The sequence below is a fragment of the Salmo salar genome, chromosome 26 (genome assembly GCF_965601325.2).
Source record: "Salmo salar chromosome 26, fSalSal1, whole genome shotgun sequence".
NCBI lineage: Eukaryota > Metazoa > Chordata > Actinopteri > Salmoniformes > Salmonidae > Salmo > Salmo salar.
In genome coordinates, this window is record NC_138316.1 from 18,162,441 (window position 1) to 18,189,627 (window position 27,187).

Consider the following 27,187-nt stretch of genomic DNA (forward strand, 5'->3'; position numbering starts at 1 on the left):
TCAACAACTACAGGAAGCATTTTGTTGCAGTCATTGCAGCTAAAAGGGGACAACCAGTTATGTTACCAGTAAGGGGGCAATTACTTTTTCACACAGGGGAGTTGGGTGTTGCATAACTTTGTTAATTAAATAAGTATACATTTGTTATTTATAAACTCAGGTTCCCTTTATCTAATATTAGGTTTTGAAGATCTGATCATTTTCAGTATCAAAAATAGAGAAAATCAGGAAGGAGGCAAATAATTTGTCACTCATTGGTATCTAAATTCTTTTTTTATTTCCCTAGAGATATCATTACAGCTTGGGCTTTTATCATTTAACACGGACTTTACTGTAATGCAAGCCGGGGGTTTCAACTGCAAGAACATTTCACAAACATGTCATAAGTCCCTTTGATTTCACATACAGTGAGCTTCAAAAGTATTGGGACAGTGACACATTTGTTGTTTTGGCTCTGTACGGAGTCACTTTTATTGTACATAAAAATAGAATATGTTTCAAACACTTCTACATTAATGTGGATTACGGATAGTCCTGAATGAATCGTGAATAATGATGAGTGAGAAAGATACAGACGCACAAATATCATAGTTGTGCATCTAACTTCATTCATGATTCATTCAGGACAGTCCGTAATCATGGTTGCATCCACATTAATGTAGAAGTGTTTAGAGGCATATGCCAGCAGCATACCACCCTGCATCCCACTGCTGGCTTGCTTCTGAAGCTAAGCAGGGTTGGTCCTGGTCAGTCCCTGGTGTTGGAGGGCCAGTAGGAGGCACTCTTTCCTCTGGTCTAAAAAGTATCTCAATGACACTGCCCTGTGTAGGAGGACGTTAAATGGGTGTCCTGACTCTCTGAGGTCATTAAAGATCACATTGCACTTATTGTGAGAGTAGGGGTGTTAACCCTGGTGTCCTGGCTAAATTCCCAATCTGGCCACCTAATCATCCCCAGCTTACAATTGGCTCATTCATCCCCCTTCTCTCCCCTGAAACTATTCCCCAGGTCGTTGCTGTAAATGAGAATGTGTTCTCAGTCAACTTACCTGGTAAAATAAAAACATATTCTATTCTTATTTACAATAAAAGTGATTCCAAAATGACACAATGCATTATTTACCATTCATTTCTATTGGGCACAAAATAATCTGGAACACAACCACAGCAAATGCATCCAACAATTTTGTACAGAATATGGGACCAAATACGAAAACTTTTGACTACTTTAATAACCTCTACAGGATGGGTGTCCCTAAACCGGGACGGTTGTTGCTAATGTGACTAGAATGACGTTGTATACAACAGCCAACTTTCTGGGACATAGACATACATACAGTATGGGCAGAAAGCTTAAATTCTTGTTAATCTAACTGCAGTTTCCAATTAACAGTAGCTATTACAGTGAAAAAATACGATATTGTTTGAGTGCACAACAACAAAACCCTTTATCAAAGCAACTGGTTTTATACATTCACTTCTGAAGGTAAATAATGTACTTACATTAAGTAATCTTGCGGGTTCCAGAGATAAAATATAGCATAGTTTTGTTTGATTAAATCCATTTGTATGTTGAAATGTAGGAACTGGGGTCTACAGTTTGACCCCACTGCTGTCTCTGGCTCTACACCCACCCCACCCGGACATCTAGATGTGTGAAAGTTAATGAACTGTATAAGCTAATGATCCATCATGTATGACATTCCTGGGAGTGTGTAAACTTCAATTTTTCTATTACCATGGCATTTTTGCATAATCTCTATTAGAGGTCGACCAATTATGATTTTTCAATGCCGATACCGATTATTGGAGGACCAAAAAAAAGCAGATACCGATTAAATTCGGCCAATTTTTATATATATATTTGTAATAATGATAATTCCAACAATACTGAATGAACACTTATTTTAACTTAATATAATACATAAATAAAATCAATTTAGTCTCAAATAAATAACGAAACATGTTCAATTTGTTTAAATAATGCAAAAACAGTGTTGGAGAAGAAAGTAAAAGTGCAATATGTGCCATGTAAAAAAGCTAACGTTTAAGTTCCTTGCTCAGAACATGAGAACATATGAAAGCTGGTGGTTCCTTTTAAAATGAGTCTTCAATATTCCCAGTTAAGAAGTTTTAAGTTGTAATTATTATAGGAATTATAGGACTATTTCTCTTTATACCATTTGTATTTCATATACCTTTGACTATTGGATGTTCTTATAGGCACTATAGTATTACCAGCCTAATCTCGGGAGTTGATAGGCTTGAAGTCATAAACAGCGCAATGCTTGAAGCACAGCAAAGAGCTGCTGGCAAATGCAGGAAAGTGCTGTTTGAATGAATGCTTACGAGCCTGCTGCTGCCTACCATCGCTCAGTCAAACTGCTCTGTCAAATATCAAATCATAGACTTAATTATAATATAATAAACACACATAAATACGAGCCTTTGGTCATTAATATGGTCAAATCCGGAAACATATAATTTCATTCTTTCAGTGAAATACGGAACGTTACGTATTTTATCGAACGGGTGGCATCCCTAAGTCTAAATATTGCTGTTACATTGCACAACCTTCAATGTTATGTCATAATTATGTACAATTCTGGCAAATTAATTACGATCTTTGTTAGTAAGAAATGGTCTTCACACAGTTCGCAACGAGCCAGGCGTCCCAAACTGCTGCATATACCCTGACTCTGCTTGCACAGAACGCAAGAGAAGTGACACAATTTCCATAGTTAAAATAAATTCATGTTGGCAGGCAATATTAACTAAATATGCAGGTTTAAAAAAATATACTTGTGTATTGATTTTAAGAAAGGCATTGATGTTTATGGTTAGGTACACATTGGTGCAACGACAGTGCTTTCTTCGTGAATGCGCTTGTTAAATCATCACACGTTTGGCGAAGTAGGCTGTGATTCGATGTAAATTAACATGCACCGCATTGATTATATACAACGCAGGACAAGCTAGATAATGCTGGTAATATCATCAACCATGTGTAGTTAACTAGTGATTATGTTAAGATTGATTGTTTTTGATAAGATAAGATTAATGCTAGCTAGCAACTTACCTTGGCTCCTTGCTGCACTCGTGTAACAAGTGGTTAGCCTGCCACGCAGTCTCCTCGTGGAGTGCAATGTAATCGGCCATAATCGGCATCCTAAAATGCCGATTACCGATTGTTATGAAACCTTGAAATTGGCCCTACTTAATCGGCCATGCCGATTAATTCGGTCGACCTCTAATCTCTATAGTTATGTTCTTGAAAATGTATCAATTGACCAATTCGGCACATTTGGGCAAACTCCTGACAGACTGTTTGTAGTAATGTCATTCTTCACTGGAATGGTCTGGAACTTCACACACACACTGCTGCCATCCAGTGGCCAAAATCTAAATTACACCAAGACTCCTATCTGAATGTAGGGCCTTTCTCTTGCATTTCAAAGATTTTTTTTTTTTTTTTTTTTTAACAATTCTACCAGATCTAATGTGTTATATTCTCCGATATTAATTTCACATTTCCACAAACTTCAAAGTCTTTCCTTTCAAATGGTATCAAGAACATGCATATCCTTGCTTCAGGTCCTGAGCTACAGGCAGTTAGATTTGGATTTATCATTTTAGGCGAAAATTGAAAAAAAGGGTACGATTCTTTACACATATACAGCAAGTGAATTTGTCCCCTAAAATGGAGGGACAATGTACAAAAAGTGCTGTAATTTCTAAACGGTTCACTCGATATAGATGAAATCACAATAAAATTAAAGCTGACCGTCTGCACTTTAACCTCATAGTCATTGTATCATTTTAAATCCAAAGAGCTGGAGTACAAAGCCAAAACAACAACAAAAAATTGTCACTGTCCCAATACTTTTGGAGCTCACTGTAATTATATCTATTAATACAAATAAATAAGCAATAGAAAAAAATATATACAATACCAGTCAAAGGTTTGGACACACCTACTCATTCAAGGGTTTTTCTTTATTTTTACTATTTTCTACATTGTAGAATAATAGTGAAGACATACACTATGATATAACACATATGGAATCATGTAGTAACCAAAAAAAGTGTTAAATAAATCAAAATATATTTGAGATTTGAGATTCTTCAGTGGCCACCCTTTGCCTTGATGACAGCTTTGCACACTCTTGTATCCTCTCAACTAGCTTCACCTAGAATGCTTTTCCAACAGTCTTGAAGGACTTTTCCTCCACTCTGCGGTCTAACTCATCCCAAACAATCTCAATTGGGTTGAGGTCGGGTGATTGTGGAGGTCAGGTCATCTGATGCAGCACTCCATCACTCTCCTTCTTGGTCAAATAGCCCTTACACAGCCTGGAGGTGTGTTGGGTCATTGTTCTGTTGAAAAACAAATGATAGTCCCACTAAGCGCAAACCAGATGGGATGGCGTATCGCTGCAGAATGCTGTGGTAGCCATGCTGGTTAAGTGTGCCTTAAACTCTAAATAAATCACTGTCACCAGCAAAGCACCCCCACACCATCACAACTCCTCCTCCATGCTTCACGGTGGGAACCACACATACGGAGATCATCCATTCACCTACTTTGCGTCTCACAAAGACACGGCAGTTGGAACCCAACATTTTGACTCATCAGACCAAAGGACAGATTTCCACCAGTCTAATGTCCATTGCTCATGTTTCTTGGCCCAAATTAGTTTCGTTTTTTGATTCCATATGTATTATTTCATAGTTTTGATGTCTTCACTATAATTCTACAATATAGAAAATAGTAAAAATAAATAAAAACCCTGCAATGTCCAAACTTTTAACTGGTGCTGTATATATTTACAACTATCATGCTGTTAGCATGACACTTAAAAGTGAAGAAAAAAAAGATATATTTCTAAAATTTCTAAAACTTAAGTGTTTTTGCAATATACTATACATTCAGATTTCACATAAAATATTTGAAACATCTGCAAAGTTCCATATTGGAAAACAGAGCATGATTATAAAATACATAAAGGCCAATTCCTCCAGATAAATAGTTAGTTCCTTTAACTTCTACAGCGTTCTGTTTTTTGACCAAGTGATTGTGAAAGTAACAAAGGAAATGGCTGAGAGAAATGGCTCGGTCACTTGACTGTAGACTGTCATTAAATATTCTTGAGGTAGTGTGGATGTAAGGAAGACCAAAGTACAGGTGCAGGCATGTCCAAGTCAAGTCAGCTCGGTCGAGAACCCACAGAGCTGATTCTAGCAGAGCAAAGTCAGGACTAGTGTTAGTACCAGACCCAGACATGCCAAGCGGGGAGAGGCCAGGCCTGTGGCCCCACTGTCTAGCTGTAACTGGTATTGCACCAGGGTCCTGTGGTAGCCCCTCTCCTCAGACACACAGCTGTATGTTCCCTGCTGCTCAGGGCCCATGCTCTCTATTAGCAGGAGACACTGGTACTCTGACCCTGTGGAGATGCACGGTGTTGCTGTGGTGTTGCCATGGTGCCTCCAGCTGTACTCAGCATGGCTGGAAAAGGTTGGGCAATTGAGGAAGTACTTTGAAGATAGATGAATTCTGATTCCATCTGCAGCGCCAACTGATGATCCTGGAAAGTAAACTAAGAGCAAAACATTGCTTTTAGACTTCCATAGCTAACCATTGTGGATGGTTTCCATCCTTTATTATAGTACATGGTCATAATAAGTGTTTTTTGTATTTATACAAGGATGGCTGTAACACACTACACACCTTTACTTGCAGTAACTCCTCTGGATATGTTGCTGCATACCTGATGGTTCCCGTTCTCCACATCCTGAATTGTCTTACTGTAAAAAGACAAGCACATATGAGTTAAGGAGTCTCAACGAGCAACTCAACCAGAAAATAGTGAATGTCTCTTTTCTCTGAGGTTCCTCTTTCCGGTCTACATTGTGGCCAGAGTGATAGTTATTTGAAACTGCAGCTGAACTGAAACCACGGTGCATAGAGCGTTTGACTACACAAAAGGTAGTGTGTAGTATCTATCGTGTGTGTTTGTAGCAGGGGTGGCAGGGTAGACTAGTGGTTAGAGCGTTGGACTAGTAACCGAAAAGTTGCAAGTTTGAATCCCCGAGCTGACAAGGTACAAATCTGTCGTTCTGCCCCTGAACAAGGCAGTTAACCCACTGTTCCTAGGCCATCATTGAAAATAAGAATTTGTTCTTAACTGACTTGCCTAGTTAAATAAAGGTAAAATGAGGAAGTGAGAACTAACATTTTCCACTGACACCACACTGCAGACAGACGTTACATTTAATCAAATGAAATGTGTTTTCATGGCCTCATCTGACACCACATTTGTTTTAACTATATTTTGTTTGTTTTCATGGCCTGTGACACCACATTTGTTTGAACAAGGGCCATGTGTGTTTACATCATTCTGGAAAAACTGGCTCTGGCCATGTTGGTCTAGCATAATGACCAAACTAACACACCACCCTATATTTGCTTTTTTGACAACAACTATGAAGTGTTCAAACCAAACTGTGTAAGGCTCACAGGAAACCACAGAGAGGAAAGCAATATGTCGGTAACCATTAATGAGAAATCTATTTTCAAATCACCATTAAATATCTATACAGCGGATGCTATAAGCTGAAAGCGGGCTGTGCTTGGTCTCACTTTGTAGCTGTGGTGCAGTGATTGCCGTCCCAGCCGCAGTAAGGGTCTCTGGCCAGGACACAGTCTTCACATTGGGCTCCATACTGCTCACAGCTGTCCAGGTCAATCTGAACCAGCTCTCTGCTGGAGCCCAGATACAGCTTCCCCTGGAACACAACACCACAAAAACATTAGTACTCAAAAGGGTTCTACCTAGAACCTAAAAGGGTTCTTCGGTTGTCCCCATCGGAGAACCCCTTGAAGAACCCTTTTTGGTTCCAGGTAGAACCCTTTTGAGTTCCATGTAAAACCCTTTACAAAGAGAGTTCTACCTGGAACCAAAAAGGGTTCATTGTAGAAAATACTGGAACAATGACTTGACTGCAGAAGAAAGTTACTGGTTTACAATTAGAACACCACTTCTTCTACAATATTATTATAGAGATATAAATATAGTTATGGTTGAATTTGTCCCTGTCTATTGTCCCTCTCATCCCATTCAGACCTCTTTGGCATATTGTGTTCGGATTTTGGAAACCACCTTCCAATGTGGGCGCATTGGAGATGGATATAACGTTAGCAACAGCCTACAACATTCTGTGTATTTGAAGAAGGCATGTGATTTCAAACCTGTGGCCAATACTTATTATCCAACTAAATCCACAATGCCATCAAATGATACGCAGATGGAATGCATTTTAAGGACAGCAACATCTGCAGTTCAATCATCAAATGTTCAGCCGTGATCAAATAACTGATCCACATGTTAAAACATGGTTTGAAAGGGATCTCTTTGACACTCCATGTCTCATTACTACATTGCTACCACTGTTGGATCTCAATGGGGAGGTTTCGGTGTGGGCTGTGTTCCTTGACTCACCGTGGAGGAGTGCAACATCATACTGAGGATGTGTGCTGTGTAGTTAAAAGGATGTAACTCAGCGATGACGAAGACCTGACCATCCCTCTCCAGAACCTTATGAATCCCTCCATTCTCTAGTGTACACACACACACACACACACACACACACACACACACAGTCCAACAGCAGTCATTCATCATTGAGGATATGAGCGAGAGTCCAAACATTACAAAACAAAAGTGTGTGTAAGAAATGTCAACACAGTCATTTAAGCATAACACACACACAATAGTTAATGTTTCATCATAATGTTGAGACATCCTCCAGTCATATTACACCACTCACAGTACAGACGCAGATGCATGCTAGGCCATATCTATGAGTATCTATGACTATTGCTACAGAAATGCATCTGATAATGTACTTCAATTACATTCATCAGTCTCATGTCTGGGTTGTACGTCTCTGACACACCCTACAAACTGTTTTGCAAGCATTCATCTCAAGTTAGGGTTGATTGCATAAGTCTATGCGTGCAATGATGGGAAATGAACCGCGGCACAGTGTGATAAGAGTATACTTCTGCTTAGTTCTCTTTTTTAAACTTCAAAATAAACTGTTGACGGGCCTTTTCTACACATTACAAAAGATCAGCGTGAAAATAAAGTGTCACTTTACACCCTGTAGTACCATATATGGTCAATAGTATTTCAACCTTCTGAAAGCCCCTGTCTCTTGAAACTGGTGTGAGTATAAGATGGAAACCTTCTCATCTCATCTACATTCCTATAAATATACTGTACATATACACAACACCTATCATCACTTGCTCCAGGGTCATACGAGGTCTATGTTAAAGGTCTCCAAACGTAAGGTTTCCCGTCATTCCTTTCAGACTGATCATTTCTGATTCGTCGTCTAGAGATCAAAACTTCTCACCTAGAGACAGAAACAGGACATTCCCTTTGCCTTGGACTCTGTCCACGCGGATGTGGTGGTAATAGCGGTGAGTGACCAGGAGAGGCCTACTGGTGACCCACTCCTCCATCTCTGAAACCTTGTCCACCATCTTCAGGACTTCAATGGGGAGTTTAGTACTGTCTTTAACACACTACAAGAGGATGGACACATATGTATACTTCAACATACGAAGACATACACAGAACACAGTCCAATATTGTAGACATACAGAGTAAAGGAGTGGCGCTGAATAAAAAGTCATATTGTTGAGTATATTGTTGAGTATACCTCCCCGGGTCGTGGGCTTGGAACAGACCCCGGGTGTCCCTTGAAGTTGGAGGTTTTAAAGATGCGGTCAATATCTGCTATGGTGTAGACACATACAGCACTCATACCCCTAGGGATAGACACAGAGCTCAGCAAGTTTCAACTATCCCCCTTACTAAAGATCTCTTTCACAATGCTTCACGACATCTGCTTTCAGCGAAGGTCAGAGGAACAGCTGACTCGAGATTAGAAAAGGGATATGAACTTTGCAAACAAAGTTACATTTAGAAAGAGGAAGCACAACACACACGTCCAGATAAAAACAAAACAAAGAATGCGACATTTTGGTTCTTAATCGTTAAACTCCTTATATGTCACTTTCAGTTTGATGCTTTTTCTTAACGACACTGCAACTTCATGTCATAAACTGCACTACGAGTCCCTGCTACCAGCTCCTGTTGTGTTGTTATGGCTGATTTGTGTATGTTACTAAGGTCCATTCTCATCTATCTACAGTATGCCGTCCTACCAGCCATTCCTGAAGAGTGCATAGACCCTGGTATCCTGCCACCTTTCTGCCAGAACAGTGTTCACATCCACTAGCTGGGTGAAGTACAGCCTGCTGTCATTGTCTCCACAGTAGAGCCTGGCACTCAGCTTGGAGGTCCACCTGAACTGCAGATAACCCTTGGGCCCTCCACGATCAGCCTGGAACACACATGCAACCACAGACATGCTAAGATAATGACAGTGGGCAGTGCACACACCACTCAAGGAGACCCTGATGGAATTAGTCTTAATTAAGGGCTTAAATGGGCAGAAATGGAGTGGTACCACATATGAAAGCTCTACAAATATTTTCTGAACTAAACTGCAACATGCCCATCCTCCCCAATTAAGGTGCCACCAACCTCCTGTGGTGCTTACCATGCAGACTTGAGCAACCCGGGGAACCCAGAGATCAGAGTCCAAACGCGGGTCTCGGTTCTTCTCTATGTAGAAAGCATATAGTCTGTCCTGCAGACGATCCTCTCTCTGCCCGCTAGCCACCAAACTCACATATCTCTGTTCTAAGGAAAAGAACAGGAGAAATAATGACAGTCCATGAACAGTCTGATCAGATATACATTACTACGCAAAACAATGTCAGGCCATGTCTTGTTCTCTCGTCCTGTTCCATACCTGTTCCACTGTTTTCTGTCCATAGTGTGCTCTTCCCAAACCTTTTGATCCCCACGGAACCCTCCGTGCCTGAGTGAGTGGTGTAGAACTCCTCTACTTCAGAAGAACCTGGAGACACAACACATTAGCTCAATAACCACTCATGAACATTAGGTCATATTATAGAGTAATGTTTTCCAATTAGACATTTTCCTCACCAATGAGGAGCGACGGCTCTCTTTCATTCATGTATTGTTTAATGTCTTGGATGGCCTTGGATGGAGTGCAGTTAAACGGGTCGTCTGATGGGTTCTACAGTGGAATCGTTTTGTGTTAACACGCCAATGGCAAAATGGTACCATGAAAAGTAATGTATACTTATATAATGAAAAGTATGTCCCATACCATGTAACAGCACAATGTGTGTTGTTGTCCATTGGTTCCACACAGGAACAGTTGGTTTGAGTCTTTAGTCTTGTGTAACACAGTGATGTTATAGTGACAGTTCTGAAGGACAAAACAGAACTGTGTTACATGGTTGTATGCAAAATATTCTATGTGCAACTTTAGTAATGAACTGTACTATAAAACCAACATCCTCTCATCTTCTCAGATACTCACTGGTGATGTGGGATCATTACTTCTACAACCCTCTCCAAACACAGGACTCTGCAAAGGCAATCATTAAAAATGTTGTACAGGTACATATGTAGGATCTTCATTTGAGCCAGTTTAATAGAGCAGGAAAATACTCATGCAGCAACAGGACATGTGAATTATTATGTGGATAATAATTAATGGAAATTTTTTTGTAGGCGTTGATACATTTTTTCGTTAGGGTAAATCAAGTGACATTTTAAAGTGGAAATTACAAACTTTAAAAGCCTTTTTAAACCTTGACTATACTACAAGTTTGCATTTCCTGCTGTGCAGCAACGACATAGTGATAAAAGTAAGATCCTACATCTGTACATGTAGAGTACTGTTAGGTTCTAATTATCAGAGTAAGAACTCGACGGACACTAAGAAAGCTTAAACCAAGTTCATTCTTCCCAAAGGATCGAAGAGCTGAATCGACAAAGAGGTTACAATAGTGGTAGTATATGTACCCCACTTTGGGTGGAATCTCCTCCTTCTCGCTAAACATTGCATCTTTATTGCTAGGCAGGAAACTAAGTAATACGGGCAATAAACGGTTCCTTTTCCCTTAACATGACCTGACCTTGAACCAAATATCCACTTCTCTCTCCCCTTATCAGTACTGCCACATGTGACTGTTTTCCCTGCACTCAGCCCCTCCCAAGCTTAATTACACCCACCATAACTCTTCCTCCTACAGACATCTCCTGGTGTAAACTCTGGACTATGGCCCCCCTCATGTCTCTATTAAAATGAATGATTAATAATAGTTAAAGCTCAGAAATCCAAACCCATCAGTACAATGTTCAATACATCCATTTCAACGTAATCTAGTCTACAGCATGTAAGAGGGGAAGGACTGTTTAGCTAAATATTTACTGTAAAAATATCAATAACCCTCCCTCTGTTATTACCATCAATTACATTACAGCAACCGTATTGGACAATCCTACTTAGAGCACAACCTGAATAGAGCTAAATCAATATAAAGCAACACAATACACAAGTAAGGTTTGCAGTAAGGGTATGTAAATCATTCATACTACCATTCTAGAGGTCTTAGAACTGTGGAAGTTTGTCCGGAACAGGTGTATATGGCTTGTAGCGTATACTATGTTGTCATGAGGGCCATGCAGGAGCTTTATATGGCTGTTATTCCCAGACAGGTGGATTCTTGGGAAGCGCACATCTGAGGACACAGAGATATAAATCATTAAGAAAACATATGACTGGACATGTGTTCATGCAAAAAAATGTGCTCATTGAGATTACACTCTGGAACTAGGATAACTTCTTGGAAACCATGATCGATCCCATCAATAAGGGTTCATAGCTTTCACCTGGTCAGTCTATGTCATGCCAAACGTTTTGTACACACAGTGTATATTGATATTGTCAGAGTTAAATAAAAGAAGGTACCCAGTAACCAAATTTGAACAGGACTAATGTTTCACGTTGTGCCAGATGAGTTTATCCTTCTAACGTTACCGTAGCAGAGCATATTTCCATGTGGGTATAGGCCTACTATCCTTTTATCTTACCAGGGGCGGAAATCCCGGGGGGGACGGGGGGGACACGACCCCCCCATCCTGGGAAAAATATGATTTGTCCCCCCCCAATATATCACTGAAACATAACTATGTAATTTAAATAATATTAATAATACGCAATGAAAGCAATTGTGCTGATTATAGACACTTAATAGCGCGTTTTTAAGTTTCAAAAGATTGCGACCCGCCCACCCTTTGCCTCACAATGGTTTGATCCACTGCCAGTTCCTTAGCTTGCTAGGTAACAGAGAGGTCGTATCTACTGTCTGAAAGGCACTCAATGCACGTAACTGACGTGAGGTTAATCCAGTCAATCGCGCACACACACTAGCTGAATATGCAGAGCTAGCGCGCAAATATTAACTATTAAGCTAGCTAGTACCTATTCCATTTATGTGGCATCGTATGTTGTGTAAATGGTGAACTCATACAGCTGTCAACTCTTGTCATTTTAATCCGTTTCACATTTGCTAGCTACCTTTTAGATCGAAGCCCAAATAGAATGATTGAAGATGATAGAAGCCCATCTCCTACTGTAAATAACCTACACACTGTGTGTGTAGCCAGCCAGCCAGCCAGGTAGAAAAATGGCAGAAAATTCAAATGTTCATAAGAAAGAAATGAAATTCTAATGGAAATGTTTCACAATGATGTCATTAGGCAGAGCAGGCAACAGATGGCACACAGACAGCAGAGTTGGGGACAGATATGCAGGGACAGACTGGCAGAGACAGGGAGTCTCAGGTAAGTTTGTTGAGTCTTTGTTTGGCAACATTATGAAAGGTTCTCAATTTTTTTGACTTGTAAAATAGGAACATAATTGGAAAATGCCATGGATACCCCCACTCTCAACTTAAACTGGTGACTGAACTAAGATTTGTTAAAGGCAATGGTATTGCTGTTGTGATTAGTTGTGTAGTTTTGGGTACCGGTAGTTAGGAGTACGGAAAACACCTTATTTCTTTGGTTCCTCAATATACATTTACCATATTACAATGTAGGCTATGTGTTACAGCACTACTTTTGGTGTCCCCCTCAGGAATTGCTCTTGAGAAAATGTAATGTAATTGTCCCCTCCAAAGTTGATATCAGATTTTCGCCCCTGTATCTCACCACTGTGAAGGGCTCTATGATAGCTCATGTACATTCATGTTCAAGCTCAGTATTAATGTAGGCTTGTATGAGTATAAATAGTTTGTGTTCCTTACCAGAGTTGGCTAATGACAAAGGTATGAAATATGGTTCATGTTCTTGTACTTTTGGAGAAGGGCAAAAAGGATCCTACTCTCTTTCATTTCTCTCGGAACGGTGCTATGCCAGAATGTGGACAGCCAGAGCCTGGCAAGGTATACCTCAATCCAGGTATAGAATGTATCGTTGTACATCTAATCATCACGAAATGATGAAAGGTGAATCGAGAAGATGAATTAAAAACGAACAGTATCTCAAACTGCCATTTTCGTCAGCATGCTAGGCGAGGTAATGCTAAAGCAACCCATTGGATTGAACAACACTTCCGGAAGCTACTCACTCCAACTCTAGGCGTTGCATTTTTATGACATTTTTTTTCATTGTATTCACAGGAATGTCCCTGTATTGATGTGTAATGTTGTTATTATTGTTGCAATCATTTTTTTTTTTTATGGAATCCAATGGGCTGCTATTGCATTAGCTAGCCTAGCATGCTGGTGAAAACTGCTGTTTAATTCAAAACAAGCAGTATATAAATATTCTCGAATCAGGATGATTATGAGTACAACGACATATTCCATCCCTGGATTGAGGTATGTTTTCACATTCCGGTATAGCACCACAGAGTTTCTAAACCCAGAGACGCAACACTGCGAGACTTCCAGGAACGCTTGCGAAACAGACCAAGCAGACCAGGCCGGGGTTTGGGGGTTTGAGAAGTGAAATGTCTTTAAGTAGTTTAATATGTTATTATTCCAACCTTGTGAAAGTGACAAAATTACACATTTTTAATTTCCGTTTAAAACAACTTTATTTCGAAGGAGTGCCTTTGATTTGATGGCCTGCACATGACCTTTAGACCCAATGACGTGTTTCTACGCATGACCTTAACTAGCCAACGTCGCCATGACATCGCCTACAAGTGTGATCGGGGATTTCTATTGGAGAAGCAGTTCCTACCTATCTTCAGACAGTACTATCACAGATAGAACAATGAGACAGATATTTCACTGGATGTATAAATGTGAAGCATCCGCTTGGCGTTTAAACTGGTAGTCAGAGGAAGCCCAGTTGCCTGCAGTGTGAGAAGATGGAACGAGATGGATTTTGGCCGACATTCTGCTAATTTTGTCATCGATGAAACATTTGATCTCAATACAATTTTCTGTTCCCAAAACTACAATATGTTATGAATAGAGTGGACAAAGTTTTGTATTTTTTTTCAATTTTTTATTTGATCTTTATTTAACTAGGCAAGTCAGTTAAGAACAAATTCTTATTTACAAAATGGCCTACACCGGCCAAACCCAGACAATGCTGGGCCAATTGTGCGCTGCCCTATGGGACTCCCAATCACGGCCGGTTGTGATACAGCCTGGAATTGAACCTAGGTGTATATAGTGACGCCTCAAGCATTGAGATGCAGTGCCTTAGACCGCTGCGCCACTTGGGAGCCCAAACTATACTTTACTCTTTGCCAATGTTGAAAAAATTGCATTGTTTTTAAAAGGAGTGCAAAGGCAAATTGAGTTACACTTCACAGAGTAGGCGTTCCCTAATGGAAATATGCACATGCATGCTAGAACACGCCAATAGGATCTCGCTAGCTCGTGCTTGGCTCTGCCCACCTCCATGCTTGTTCTGCCCACTATGACTAATTTGTTCTCATTTGAAACAACGGTCTGTGGTCTGTCTTGGTACTATACTGTCTTTGCAACGTGGTCTCAGAGCATTTCCTATTATTATGTACGTAAATCCGAGACACTCCATTTAGTATGATATGTTACAATTCGTATGGTATGTATTAATTTGTGGATGTCCATCATCCATTTCGTATGATACGTTATGAATTGCAATTGTACAATATGTTAAACTGCAATTCATCCAATATGTTACGAATTTGCAAAACGTACAGCTTCTTACGAATTTCTAAACGTATGATATGTTACAAATTCCAATTTGTAGTGGCTAATGTTAGCTAGGGGTGGCTAGGTGGCTAAAGCTAATGTTAGCTAGCTGGCTTACGTTAGCTAGGTTAGGGATTAGGGTTAGAGGGTAAGGTTAGGTTAGCTAGCTAAAGTTGCTAAAATGCTAAAGTTGCTAAAATGGTAAAGTTGTATGTGATGAGATTAGAAGATGCAACCTTTGGGTTGCTAGACATTCGCGTTATACATCCACCCACCCTCATTTTGTTTCTGCCTTGAGTAACCTTCCATCTTATGCAGTGGAGGGTCGTCATTCAGTCATTAATATTTATTTATATTAAATCAGTGAGTCAATAAAGCCTCCACATGGTCTCTTTTTTGCTGTCTTGAGTAAGGCAGCTCCAAAATGCAGGTGTTTCAGCACATTACCAACACTCCGTTAAATACGGTAATGTTCTCTAATTGCGCCGTGATTGGCTCAGTGTTCTGTCACTCATGGGGACACTAGGTCACTGCCAAATCTAAGGGTAGAGCACTAAAATTCAAGCCCCTTGGGTACTGCAATAGAGTTACATTAGAAGTGCCCATCCAAGAAGGTTCAAGGTCATTGGCCACAGATACAATTACATCATATCACATTATATATACATACATTAACTTTGATTGGACTGATCATGTCAACATCATACTTTCAAAATCTTAGCTAGCAGTCATCATCATGAATCAAATTGACAACCTACTAATAAATCCTTATTAATCCTTGTCATATGAAGAGAAATAATGAAGAGAAATGATAGATAAAATGTATCGGTGCTCATTGGCCATTGGACATATACTTTACACAAGAAGTTGGAAATCGCAAATTCAACACAGTGGTTTGGAAGGAATCAGTGGCTAACTGCAAGCATTGCAAAGCAATCACTGGCCTGCTATTCAGTGGAGTGGGTGTGTGGTAACAATTCTCAGTTTAAGGTTCTCTTTTTCAAGCTTAAAATTATAAACATTCAACATCGGCCATGCTGTCAAACCAACATGATTTCTGGAGCTTTCAAAACAACTGTTAACTCAGAACTGGGAAATCTGACTTCAGTGAATTCAAGACAACTGGGAACTCAGGAAAAAACGAGCTCCGACTGGGAAAATAAGTTTTGAACGTTCATCCAACTCGGAATTCCAAGTCGGGAACTTAAAACCTGTTATGGCTAGGGGGCAGTATTTTCACGGCTGGATAAAAAACATACCCGATTTAATCTGGTTACCACTCCTACCCAGTAACTAGAATATGCATATACTTATTACATATGGATAGAAAACACCCCAAAGTTTCTAAAACTGTTTGAATGGTGTCTGTGAGTATAACAGAACTCAAATGGCAGGTCAAAACCTGAGAGATTCCTTTACAGGAAGTGGCCTGTCTGACCATTTCTTGAACTTCTTTTCCATCTCTATCTTTTACTAAGGATCTCTGCTCTAACGTGACACTTCCTACGTCGTCCATAGGCGCTCAGAGCCCGGGAAAAAACAGAATGTCGTCATCCCAGCCCCAGGCTGAAACACATTATCACCTTTCTCAAGTGGCCGATCAAGGGACTCTGGGCTTAGGCGTGTGACCCGACCGCCCACGCCTTTGTGATTTTTTCCTCTGTTTGCCGAAAAGGAGATTCCCTGTCGGAATATTATCGCTTTTCTACGAGAAAAATGGCGTAAAAATTGATTTTAAACAGCGGTTGACATGCTTCGAAGTACGGTAATGGAATATTTAGAATTTTTTTGTCACGAATTGCGCCATGCGCGCGACCCTTCTTTACCATTTCGGATAGTGTCTGGAACGCACGAACAAAACGCCGCTATTCGGATATAACGATGGATTATTTTGGACCAAACCAACATTTGTTATTGAAGTAGCAGTCCTGGGAGTGCATTCTGACGAAGACAACAAAAGGTAATGAAACTTTTATAATAGTAAAGCTGATATTGGTGAGTGCTAAACTTGCCGGGTGTCTAAATAGCTAGCCCGTGAAGCCTGGGCTATGTACTTAGAATATTGCAAAATGTGCTTTCACCAAAAAGCTATTTTAAAATCGGACATATCGAGTGCATAGAGGAGGTCTGTATCTATAATTCTTAAAATAATTGTTATGCTTTTTGTGAACGTTTATCGTGAGTAATTTAGTAAAATGTTAGCGAATTCCCCGGAAGTTTGCTAGTTTGCTAGTTCTGAACATCACATGCTAATGTAAAAAGCTGGTTTTTGATATAAATATGAACTTGATTGAACAAAACATGCATGTATTGTATAACATAATGTCCTAGGGTTGTCATCTGATGAAGATCATAAAAGGTTAGTGCTGCATTTAGCTGTCTTCTGGGTTTTTGTGACATTATATGCCACCTTGAAAAATGGGTGTCTGATTATTTCTGGCTTGGTACTCTGCTGACATAATCTAATGTTTTGCTTTCGTTGTAAAGCCTTTTTGAAATCGGACAGTGTGGTTAGATAAAGGAGAGTCTTATCTTTAAAATGCTGTGAAATAGTCATATGTTTGAAAAATTGAAGTTTTTGTATTTTAGAGGAGTTTGTATTTCGCGCCACGCCCATCATTGGATATTGGAGCAGGTGTTCCGCTAGCGGAACGTCTAGATGTAAGAGGTTTAAGCCTCTTTCTAAAGCTCCAACATGAAAATCACTGGCATCATGATTTGACCTTGTTTTTCCTGGTTGTTTTGAAAGCACCATAAATCCAGAAAATGCCAGACTTTAATGACAAGATTTGCCCACGAAGGACAGCCCTTGCCACCATCTTGTTCAAGTGAGCACAGCATAAGGTGAGTCTAAAAATGTATTATATGCTGCTGCATAAATTATGTAATATGCCAGGAAGATACAGTTGAAGTCAGAAGTTTACATACACATAGGTTGGAGTCATTAGAACTTGTTTTTCAACCACGCCAAACATGTCTTGTTAACAAACTATAGTTTTTGCAAGTCGGTTAGGACATCTACTTTGTGCATGACACAAGTCATTTTTCCAACAATTGTTTACAGACATATTATTTAACTTATAATTCACTGTATCACAATTCCAGTGGGTCAGAAGTTTACATACACTAAGTTGACTGTGCCTTTAAACAGCTTGGAAAATTCCAGAAAATTATGTCATGGCTTTAGAAGCTTCTGATAGACTAACTGACATCATTTGAGTCAATTGGAGGTGTACCTGTGGATGTATTTCAAGGCCTACCTTCAAACTCAGTGCCTCTTTGCTTGACATCATGGGAAAATTAAAAGAAATCAGCCAAGACCTCAGAAAAAGAATTGTAGACTTCCACAAGTCTGGTTCATCCTTGGGAGCAATTTCCAAACGCCTGAAGGTACCACGTTCATCTGTACAAACAGTAATTCGCAAGTATAAACACCATGGGACCACGCAGCCATCATACCGCTCAGGAAGGAGACGCGTTCTGTCTCCTAGAGATGAACGTACTTTGGTGCGAAAAGTGCAAATCAATCCCAGAACAACAGCAAAGGACCTTGTGAAGATGCTGGAGGAAACAGGTACAAAAGTATCTATATTTATTGTAAAACGAGTACTATATCGACATAACCTGAAAGGCCGCTCAGCAAGGAAGAAGCCACTGCTCCAAAACCACCATAATAAAAAAGCCCGACTACGGTTTGCAACTGCACATGGGGACAAAGATCGTACTTTTTGGAGAAATGTCCTCTGGTCTGATGAAACAAAAATAGAACTGTTTGGCCATAATGACCATCGTTATATTTGGAGGAAAAAGGGAGGCTTGCAAGCCGAAGAACACCCTCCCAACCGTGAAGCACGGGAGTGGCAGTATCATGTTGTGGGAGTGCTTTGCTGCAGGAGGGACTGGTGCACTTCACAAAATAGATGGCATCATGAGGGAGGAAAATTATGTGGATATATTGAAGTAACATCTCAAGACATCAGTCAGGAAGTTAAAGCTTGGTCGCAAATGGGTATTCCAAATGGACAATGACCCCAAGCATACTTCCAAAGTTGTGGCAAAATAGCTTAAGGACAACAAAGTCAAGGTATTGGAGTGGCCATCACAAAGCCCTGACATCAATCCCATAGAAAATTTGTGGGCAGAACTGAAAAAGAGTGTGCGAGCAAGGAGGCCTATCAACCAGACTCAGTTACACCAGCTCTGTCAGGAGGAATGGGCCAAAATTCACCCAACTTATTGTGGGAAGCTTGTGGAAGGCTACACGAAACGTTTGACCCAAGTTAAACAATTTAAAGTCAATGCTACCAAATACTAATTGAGTGTATGTAAACTTCTGACCCACTGGGAATGTGATGAAAGAAATAAAAGCAGAAAAAAATCATTCTCTCTGCTATTATTCTGACATTTCACATTCTTAAAATAAAAGTGGTGATCCTAACTGACCTAAGACAGAGCATTTTTACTAGGATTAAATGTCAGAAATTGTGAAAAACAGAGTTTAAATGTATTTGGCTAAGGTGTATGTAAACTTCAACTGTATGTATACTGCAGCTACAAAACTATACTAAGTGTATGTTGTGTAGTAAGCTGTTAGTAGCCCATGTGCCTCACGCTAATAACTTGGTCTATTTTCACCTCTTAATTGTGCCTACTGTTCTGATTTGGTGGTGCACATGTAGCCTATAACCTGTTTCAGAGTAATGTAATTATTGAATGTTGTAAGAGCTTTCATTGTCTGCTAATATGCACCCTTTATTTATCCTACAGTTCTGACTTGGTGTACAGGGAGAACACTTTAAGGAAGGCCCATGTTCTGAATTCTGTCGCTGTACATTTCAAAAGTGCTGAACAAATAGTTATATTGACTAAGTCCGTCCTTGCTCGCTCATTAATGTCTTAATCGAAATTACGGATGCCTTATGCCATAGTTTGTACATCTCAATTGTCAGTAAAAAACACATTTGTTTAAGCAAGTCAGCCATATCAGTAAGGTTTTTTTAAAGGCAGTAAATCAGTAAATGATGAACTGTTTCGCTGCCAGACAAGGCTACGCTGATAGCCAGGTGTAGCAGTGGTAAGATGTTGTGACTGCTGTTGGGACTGCTGTTGGGACAGCTTTATGTAGGCCCTTACAGTTTGTGGGCACCGTTTGTCACCGTTATAGTGCAATAATGTATTGTTTAGTGTTGTGTTGTGGCTTTGCTGGCATTCATCCACCCAATCTTTTTGTTTTTTTGTCCCACCAAGATGTGCATGCTAAAATCCAGTGGTGGTAAAAAATACCCAATTGTCATACTTGAGTAAAAGTAAAGATACCTTAATAGAAAATGACTGAAGTAAAAGTGAAAGTCATCCAGTAAAATACTACTTGAGTTAAAGTCTAAAAGTATTTGGTTTTAAATATACAGTACCAGTCAAAAGTTTGGACACAGCTACTCATTCAAGGGTTTAATATTTTCTCTATTGTAGTGTCATCGTCGTGTGTGTAGGTGGCTCGGGCAGGAGGAGAAGCTTAATTTCCAAAAGTTCCAAGCGGTCAAAACCATCCATTTGGTAACACTACCTTTTAAGCGGTCCTTAATACAGTGTAAGTACTCTGTAACAAGTATTGTAGTTAAGTGTAACAACTAGTTACAGTGTAATAACAACATGTACCTGATAGTAATTGCGCTCGGTAATTACAGATGTGTAACAATAAATGCTTGTTACCATGATTGTTACAAATGGGCAGGTTTCCACTAAATTCACCAAATCTCAAATGTGGACTCAACAGACCAAAGGACAGATTTCCACCGCTCTAATATCCATTGTTTGTGTTTCTTGGCCTAAGTAAGTCTCTTCTTCTTATTGGTGTCCTTTAATAGTGGTTTCTTTGCAGCAATTCGACCATGAATGCCTGATTCACGCAGTCTCCTCTGAACAGTTTATGTTGAGATGTGTCTGTTACTTGAACTCTGTGAAGCATTTATTTGGGCTGCAATCTGAGGTGCAGTTAACTCTAACCTATTCTCTGCAGCAGAAATAACTCTGGGTCTTCATTTCCTGTGGCGGTCCTCATGAGAGACAGTTTCATCATAGCGCTTGATGGTTTTTTCAACTGCACTTGAAGTAACTTCAAAAGTTCTTGAAATTTTCCGGATTGACTTACCTTCATGTCTTAAAGTAATGATGGACTGTCGTTTCTCTTTGCTTATTTGAGCTGTTCTTTCCATAATATGGCTATCTTCTCTATACCAACCCTACCTTGTCACAACACATCAGATTGGCTGAAACATATTAAGGAAAGAAATTCCACAAATTATCTTTTGACAAGGCCACCTGTTAATTGAAATGCATTCCAGGTGACTACTTCATGAAGTTGGTTGAGAGAATGCCAAGAGTCTGCAAAGCTGTCATCAAGGCAAAGGGTGGCTACTTGGAAGAATGTCAAATCTCAAATATATTTTGATTTGTTTAACACTTTTTTGGTTACTATATGATTCCTTATGTGCTATTTCATAGTTTTGATGTCTTCACTATTATTCTAAAATGTAGAAAATAGTAAAAATAAAGAAAAACCCTGGAATGATTAGGTGTATCCAAACTTTTGACTGGTACTGTACTTAAGTATCAAAAGTAACTGTAGTTGCTCAAATATACTTAACTATCAGAAGGAAAAGGAAAAGTTTGAATAATAAAAAAAATCGTTATATTAAGCAAACCAGACGGCACAATTTGTTTACATGTATTTACAGATAGCCAGGGTCACACTCCAACACTCAGACATTGTTTACAAACAAAGCAATTGTGTTTAGTGAGTCCGCCAGATCAGAGGCAGTAGACCAGGGATGTTCTCTTGATAAGTGTGTGAATTTGACTAAGCATTCGAAATGTAACGAGTTCTTTTGGGTGTCAGGGAAAACGTATACAGTAAAAAGTACCACATTTTCTTTAAGAATGTAGTGAAGAAAAAGTTGTCAAAAATATAAATAGTAAAGTAAAGTACACATTCCCCAAAAAACGACTTGAGTACTGTAGTACTTTAAAGTATCTTTTTCTTAAGTACTTTACGCCACTGCTAAAATCGCCACTGGTCTTGTGTAAACATACCAAACATATATAACGCACTAATTTGAATGTCTCGGATTTACTTTTAATGTTACGTCTGGTCAATGAGAAAAGTCTGGTCTTTGATAGCACAGTTCAAAAATCAAGAGAAAGAGAACTCAAAGAGAGTCGGGTCCTTTTGGCTACTGTGGACTCCATACACTTTTCCTCCAGATATTTTAGTATTGCATATAAATCGATTCCTTTGGCTATTGTGGACTCAATACACTTTTCCTCCAGATATTTTAGTATTGAATATAAATCGACTCCTAATAGGCCTAATCATTCAACCCCTGCTGTCATCATTCAATAATTGTACTATTGATTTAAAATAAAAAGCTTAATTTACCTTTGTCTGTCAATGTCACTCTCGGATTGTGGGTATAGTGCGAAGCTTTCCCCAGAAAAAATTGTCCTAAAAGGACGGCAAAGAACGCGAGCAGACTCATGCTTTTCTGAGTCTTGGCTCTCGGCAATTAATTACTTCAAACTGTAGTAGCGTTATTTTAGCATACAACACAAGGGTGAAGTCTATACAGTCTGGTCTTCCATTTAGTCTTGTCTTCAATCTTCAATCAAGTACAGTTGCCTAAAAGTTGCTTAATTTTTCTATAGTGAGATAGACTCCACTCAGTAATATTTTTGATAGACTACGCACTTGATTTGTCTCTTCCGTCACGCAAAGCATGTGTGCAGTCTAAATTCAGAGAAGGCGAGACTAGTCTAGACTAAACAGTAGCCTCTCTCTTCCGACCCAGGTGTAAAACATTAATTTCATCGGGGCAAATCTTAATCAAGTTTAAAAAGGATCCGCCCCTTTTTTTAAATGTTCTCCTAAAATGACATACACAAATCTAACTGCCTGAAGCTCAGGACCTGAAGCAAGGATATGCATATTCTTGATACCATTTGAAAGGAAACACTTTGAAGTTTGTGTAAATGTTAAATTAATGTCAGAGAATATAACACTTTATATCTGGTAAAAGATAATACAAAGAAAAAACATGCGTTTTTTTGTATTTTTTTGTACAATCATCTTTGAAATGAAAGAGAAAGTCCATAATGTGTTATTCCAGCCCAGGCGCAATTTATATTTTGGCCACTAGATGGCAGCAGTGTATGTGCAAAGTTTTAGACTGATCCAATGAACCATTGCATTTCTGTTCAAAATATTGTGGCAAGACTGCCCAAATGTGCCTAATTGGTTTATTAATACATTTTCAAGTTCATAACTGTGCACTCTCCTCAAACAATAGCATGGCATTCTTTCACTGTAATAGCTACTGTAAACTGGACAGTGCAGTTAGATTAACACGAATTTAAGCTTTCTGACAATGTCAGATATATATATGTCCTGGGAAATGTTCTTGTTACTTACAACCTAATGCTAATCACATTAGCCTACATTAGCTCAACCGTCCTGCGGGGAATCCACCAATCATGTAGTGGTTAAACTGGAAAAATTAGCTGAGCTGTCATCAAAAGCCAAGGGGTTTTTGGCTACATTCATAGCACAGGATCATGATGAGCCCATTTGTCCTTTTAGTGCAGCATACAGGTAGGTGTAATAAATTATACTACACAAAAATATAAATGCACCATGCAACAATTTCAAAGATTTTACTGAGTTACAGTTCACTGAAGGAATTCAAATCAAATTGTATTTGTCACATGCGCCAAATACAACAGGTGTAAATGCTTACTTACAAGCCCTAACCAACAATGCAGTTTAAAAAACTATAAAAAACAGAAAAAAAACTAATAATAAGAAATAAAAGTAACAAATATTTAAAGAACAGCAGTAAAATAACAATAGCAAGGCTATATACAGGGGGTACTGGTACAGAGTCAATGTGCGGGGGCACCAGTTAGTCGAGGTCATTGAGGTAATATGTACATGTAGGTAGAGTTATTAAAGTGACTATGCATAGATAATAACAGAGGGTAGCAGCAGTGTAAAATAAGGGGGGGGGGGCAATGCATGTAGTCTGGGTAGCCATTTGATTAGATGTTCAGGAGTCTCACGGCTTGGGGGTAAAAGCTGTTTTGAAGCAACTTGGACCTAGACTTGGCGCTCCAGTACCGCTTGCAATGCGGTAGCAGAGTGAACAGTCTATGACTAGGGTTGCTGGAGTCTTTGACAATTTTTAGGGCCTTCCTCTGACACCGCCTGGTATAGAGGTCCTGGATGGCAGGAAGCTTGGCCCTAGTGATGTATTGGTCCGTACGCACTACCCTCTGTAGTGCCTTGCAGTCGGAGGCCGAGCAGTTGCCATACCAGACAGTGATGCAACCAGTCAGGATGCTCTCAATGGTGTAGCTGTAGAACCTTTTGAGGATCTGAGGACCCATCCCAAATCTTTTCAGTCTCCTGGAGGGGGAATAGGTTTTGTCGTGCCCTCTTCACGACTGTCTTGGTGTACTTAGACCATGTTAGTTTGTTGGTGATGTGGACACCAAGGAACTTGAAGCTCTCAACCTGCTCCACTACAGCCCCGCCGATGAGAATGGGGGCATGCTCAGTCCTCCTTTTCCTGTAGTCCACAATTATCTCCTTTGTCTTGATCACGTTGAGGGAGAGGTTGTTGTCCTGGCACCACACGGCCAGGTCTCTGACCTCCTCCGTATAGGATGTCTCATCGTTGTCGGTGATCAGGTCTACCACTGTTGTGTCATTGGAAAACTTAATGATGGTGTTGGAGTTGTGCCTGGCCGTGCAGTTATGAGTGAACAGAGAGTACGCACCCCTGAGGGGCCCCTGCGTTGAGGATCAGCGTGGCGGATGTTTTGCTTCCTACCCTTATCACCTGGGGGCGGCCCGTCAGGAAGTCCCGGATCCAGTTGCAGAGGGAGGTGTTTAGTCCCAGGGTCCTTAGTTTATTGATGAGCTTTGAAGGCACTATGGTGTTGAACGCTGAGCTGTAGTCAATGAATAGAATTCTCACAGTCAATAAAAAAAATATATTAGGCCCTAATCTATGGATTTCACATGACTAGGCAGGGGCAAAGCCAATCAGAATTAGTTTTCCCCACAAAAGGGATTTTGAGTGGCCTTTTATTGTACCCAGCACAAGGTGCACCTGTGTAATGATCATGCTGTTTAATCAGTTTCTTGATATGCCACACCTGTCAGGTGGATGGATTATCTTGGCAAAAGAGAAATGCCCACTAACAGGGACGTAAACAAATTTGTGCACCAAATAATATTTTTGTGTGTATGTAAAACTTCTGGGAAATTTTATTTCAGCTCATGAAACATGGGACCAACATGTTTCATGAGCGTTTATAATTTGTGTTTATAATTTCGTTCAGTATAATAAAGTCCTGCTTTTGTATTTGCCATAGATGGTGCAATGGATGGCTCCTGAAAGAGGGAAAAGCAGACATAACTAGCCTATGTTATCATCACAACTCTCAGAATCACATCCTTTTTTGGCAGATTACACCCAGGAAGAAAAATAATTGGTTATCCATCAAATATTCTGTGTCGTATACAGTAGTAATCATGTAAAAAGGCTACATTTCAACAGCTCAGACCATATCACACTGCCAAAAATGCGCAGATGCAGCACACTGAACTGTAGATGTAAAAGTTATGTGGGTGTCAGCTTGTTATAGAGAAGAATCACATGATGTTCATCATATCTTTCCAAAGGCACATGACAAGATGAATAAGAGCAGATTGATGTGAAGTTTTTTTCATGACACAGATGTTTTCTTGGAGGCACAGCCTTACTCAAACTAGTGGTGTGAATTTGTGCGTAGGGCTGGTACAATAATCATATAATCGTGTAACAGACAACTATGGACAAATTATGGATAATAACCATGAACTAAAACAATAATCGTCATATATTTTAATACATACATTTTAGGAGTAGATATAAACTCAGCAAAAAATAATCGTCCCTTTTTCAGGACCCTGTCTTTCAAAGATAATTCGTAAAAATCCAAATAACTTCACAGATCTTCATTGTAAGGGTTTAAACACTGTTTCCCATGCTTGTTCAATGAACCATAAACAATTAATGAACATGCACCTGTGGAACGGTCGTTAAGACACTAACAGCTTACAGACGGTAGGGAATTAAGGTCACAGTTATGGAAACTTAGAACACTAAAGAAGCCTTTCTACTGACTCTGAAAAACACCGAAAGAAAGATGCCCAGGGTCCCTGTTCATCTGCGTGAACGAGCCTTAGGCATGCTGCAAGGAGGCATGAGGACCACAAATGTGGCCAGGGCAATAAATTGCAATGTCCGTACTGTGAGACACCTAAGACAGCGCTACAGGGAGACAGGATGGACAGCTGATCGTCCTCGCAGTGGCAGACCATGTGTAACAGCACCTGCACAGGATCGGTACATCCGAACATCACACCTGCGGGACAGGTACAGGATGACAACAACTGCCCGAGTTACACCAGGAACGCACAATCCCTCCATCAGTGCTCAGACTGTCCGCAATAGGCTGAGAGAGGCTGGACTGAGGGCTTGTAGGCCTGTTGTATGGCAGGTCCTCACCAGACATCACCGGCAACAACGTCGCCTATGGGCACAAACCCACTGTCGCTGGACCAGACAGGACTGGCAAAACTTGCTCTTCTCTGACGAGTTGTGGTTTTGTCTCACCAGGGGTGATGGGCGGATCCGGGTTTATTGTTGAAGGAATGAGCGTTACACTGAGGCCTGTACTCTGGAGCGGGATCGATTTGGAGGTCGAGGGTCCATCATGGTCTGGGGCGGTGTGTCACAGCATCATCGGACTGAGCTTGTTGTCATTGCAGACAATCTCAACGCTGCGCGTTACAGGGAAGACATCCTCCTCCCTCATGTGGTACCCTTCCTGCAGGCTCATCCTGACATGACCCTCCAGCATGACAATGCCACCAGCCATACTGCTCGTTCTGTGCGTGATTTCCTGCAAGACACTCCTTGAGCACGTC

General features: G+C 40.1%; 1 protein-coding gene across 1 annotated transcript; it reads right to left on the reverse strand.

The window, feature by feature from the left end:
- Nucleotides 1–1,112: 1,112 nt before the first annotated feature.
- Nucleotides 1,113–23,021, reverse strand: LOC106587207 (semaphorin-7A). Its single transcript, XM_014175352.3, has 14 exons — nucleotides 22,592–23,021; nucleotides 11,555–11,697; nucleotides 10,491–10,538; nucleotides 10,275–10,376; nucleotides 10,088–10,181; nucleotides 9,891–9,998; nucleotides 9,636–9,778; nucleotides 9,238–9,416; nucleotides 8,730–8,838; nucleotides 8,421–8,592; nucleotides 7,499–7,614; nucleotides 6,640–6,785; nucleotides 5,728–5,804; nucleotides 1,113–5,596 (listed from the first exon to the last, which is right to left on the reverse strand). Exons 1-14 carry the CDS (start codon nucleotides 22,689–22,691, stop codon nucleotides 5,238–5,240), a joined length of 1,896 nt encoding a protein of 631 aa, XP_014030827.1. The 5' UTR covers nucleotides 22,692–23,021; the 3' UTR covers nucleotides 1,113–5,237.
- Between the last annotated feature and the right edge of the window lie 4,166 nt (nucleotides 23,022–27,187).

Coding starts and splice junctions, on each gene's coding strand:
- LOC106587207 (XM_014175352.3), bottom strand. CDS start 22,691: ATGAGTCTGCTCGCGTTCTTTGCCGTCCTTTTAGGACAATTTTTTCTG. Junction 10,539..11,554: donor GTTCTAAGACCTCTAGAATG/GTAGTATGAATG, acceptor TTGCCTTTGCAG/AGTCCTGTGTTTGGAGAGGG. Junction 5,805..6,639: donor CACTGCACCACAGCTACAAA/GTGAGACCAAGC, acceptor GTCTTTTTACAG/TAAGACAATTCAGGATGTGG.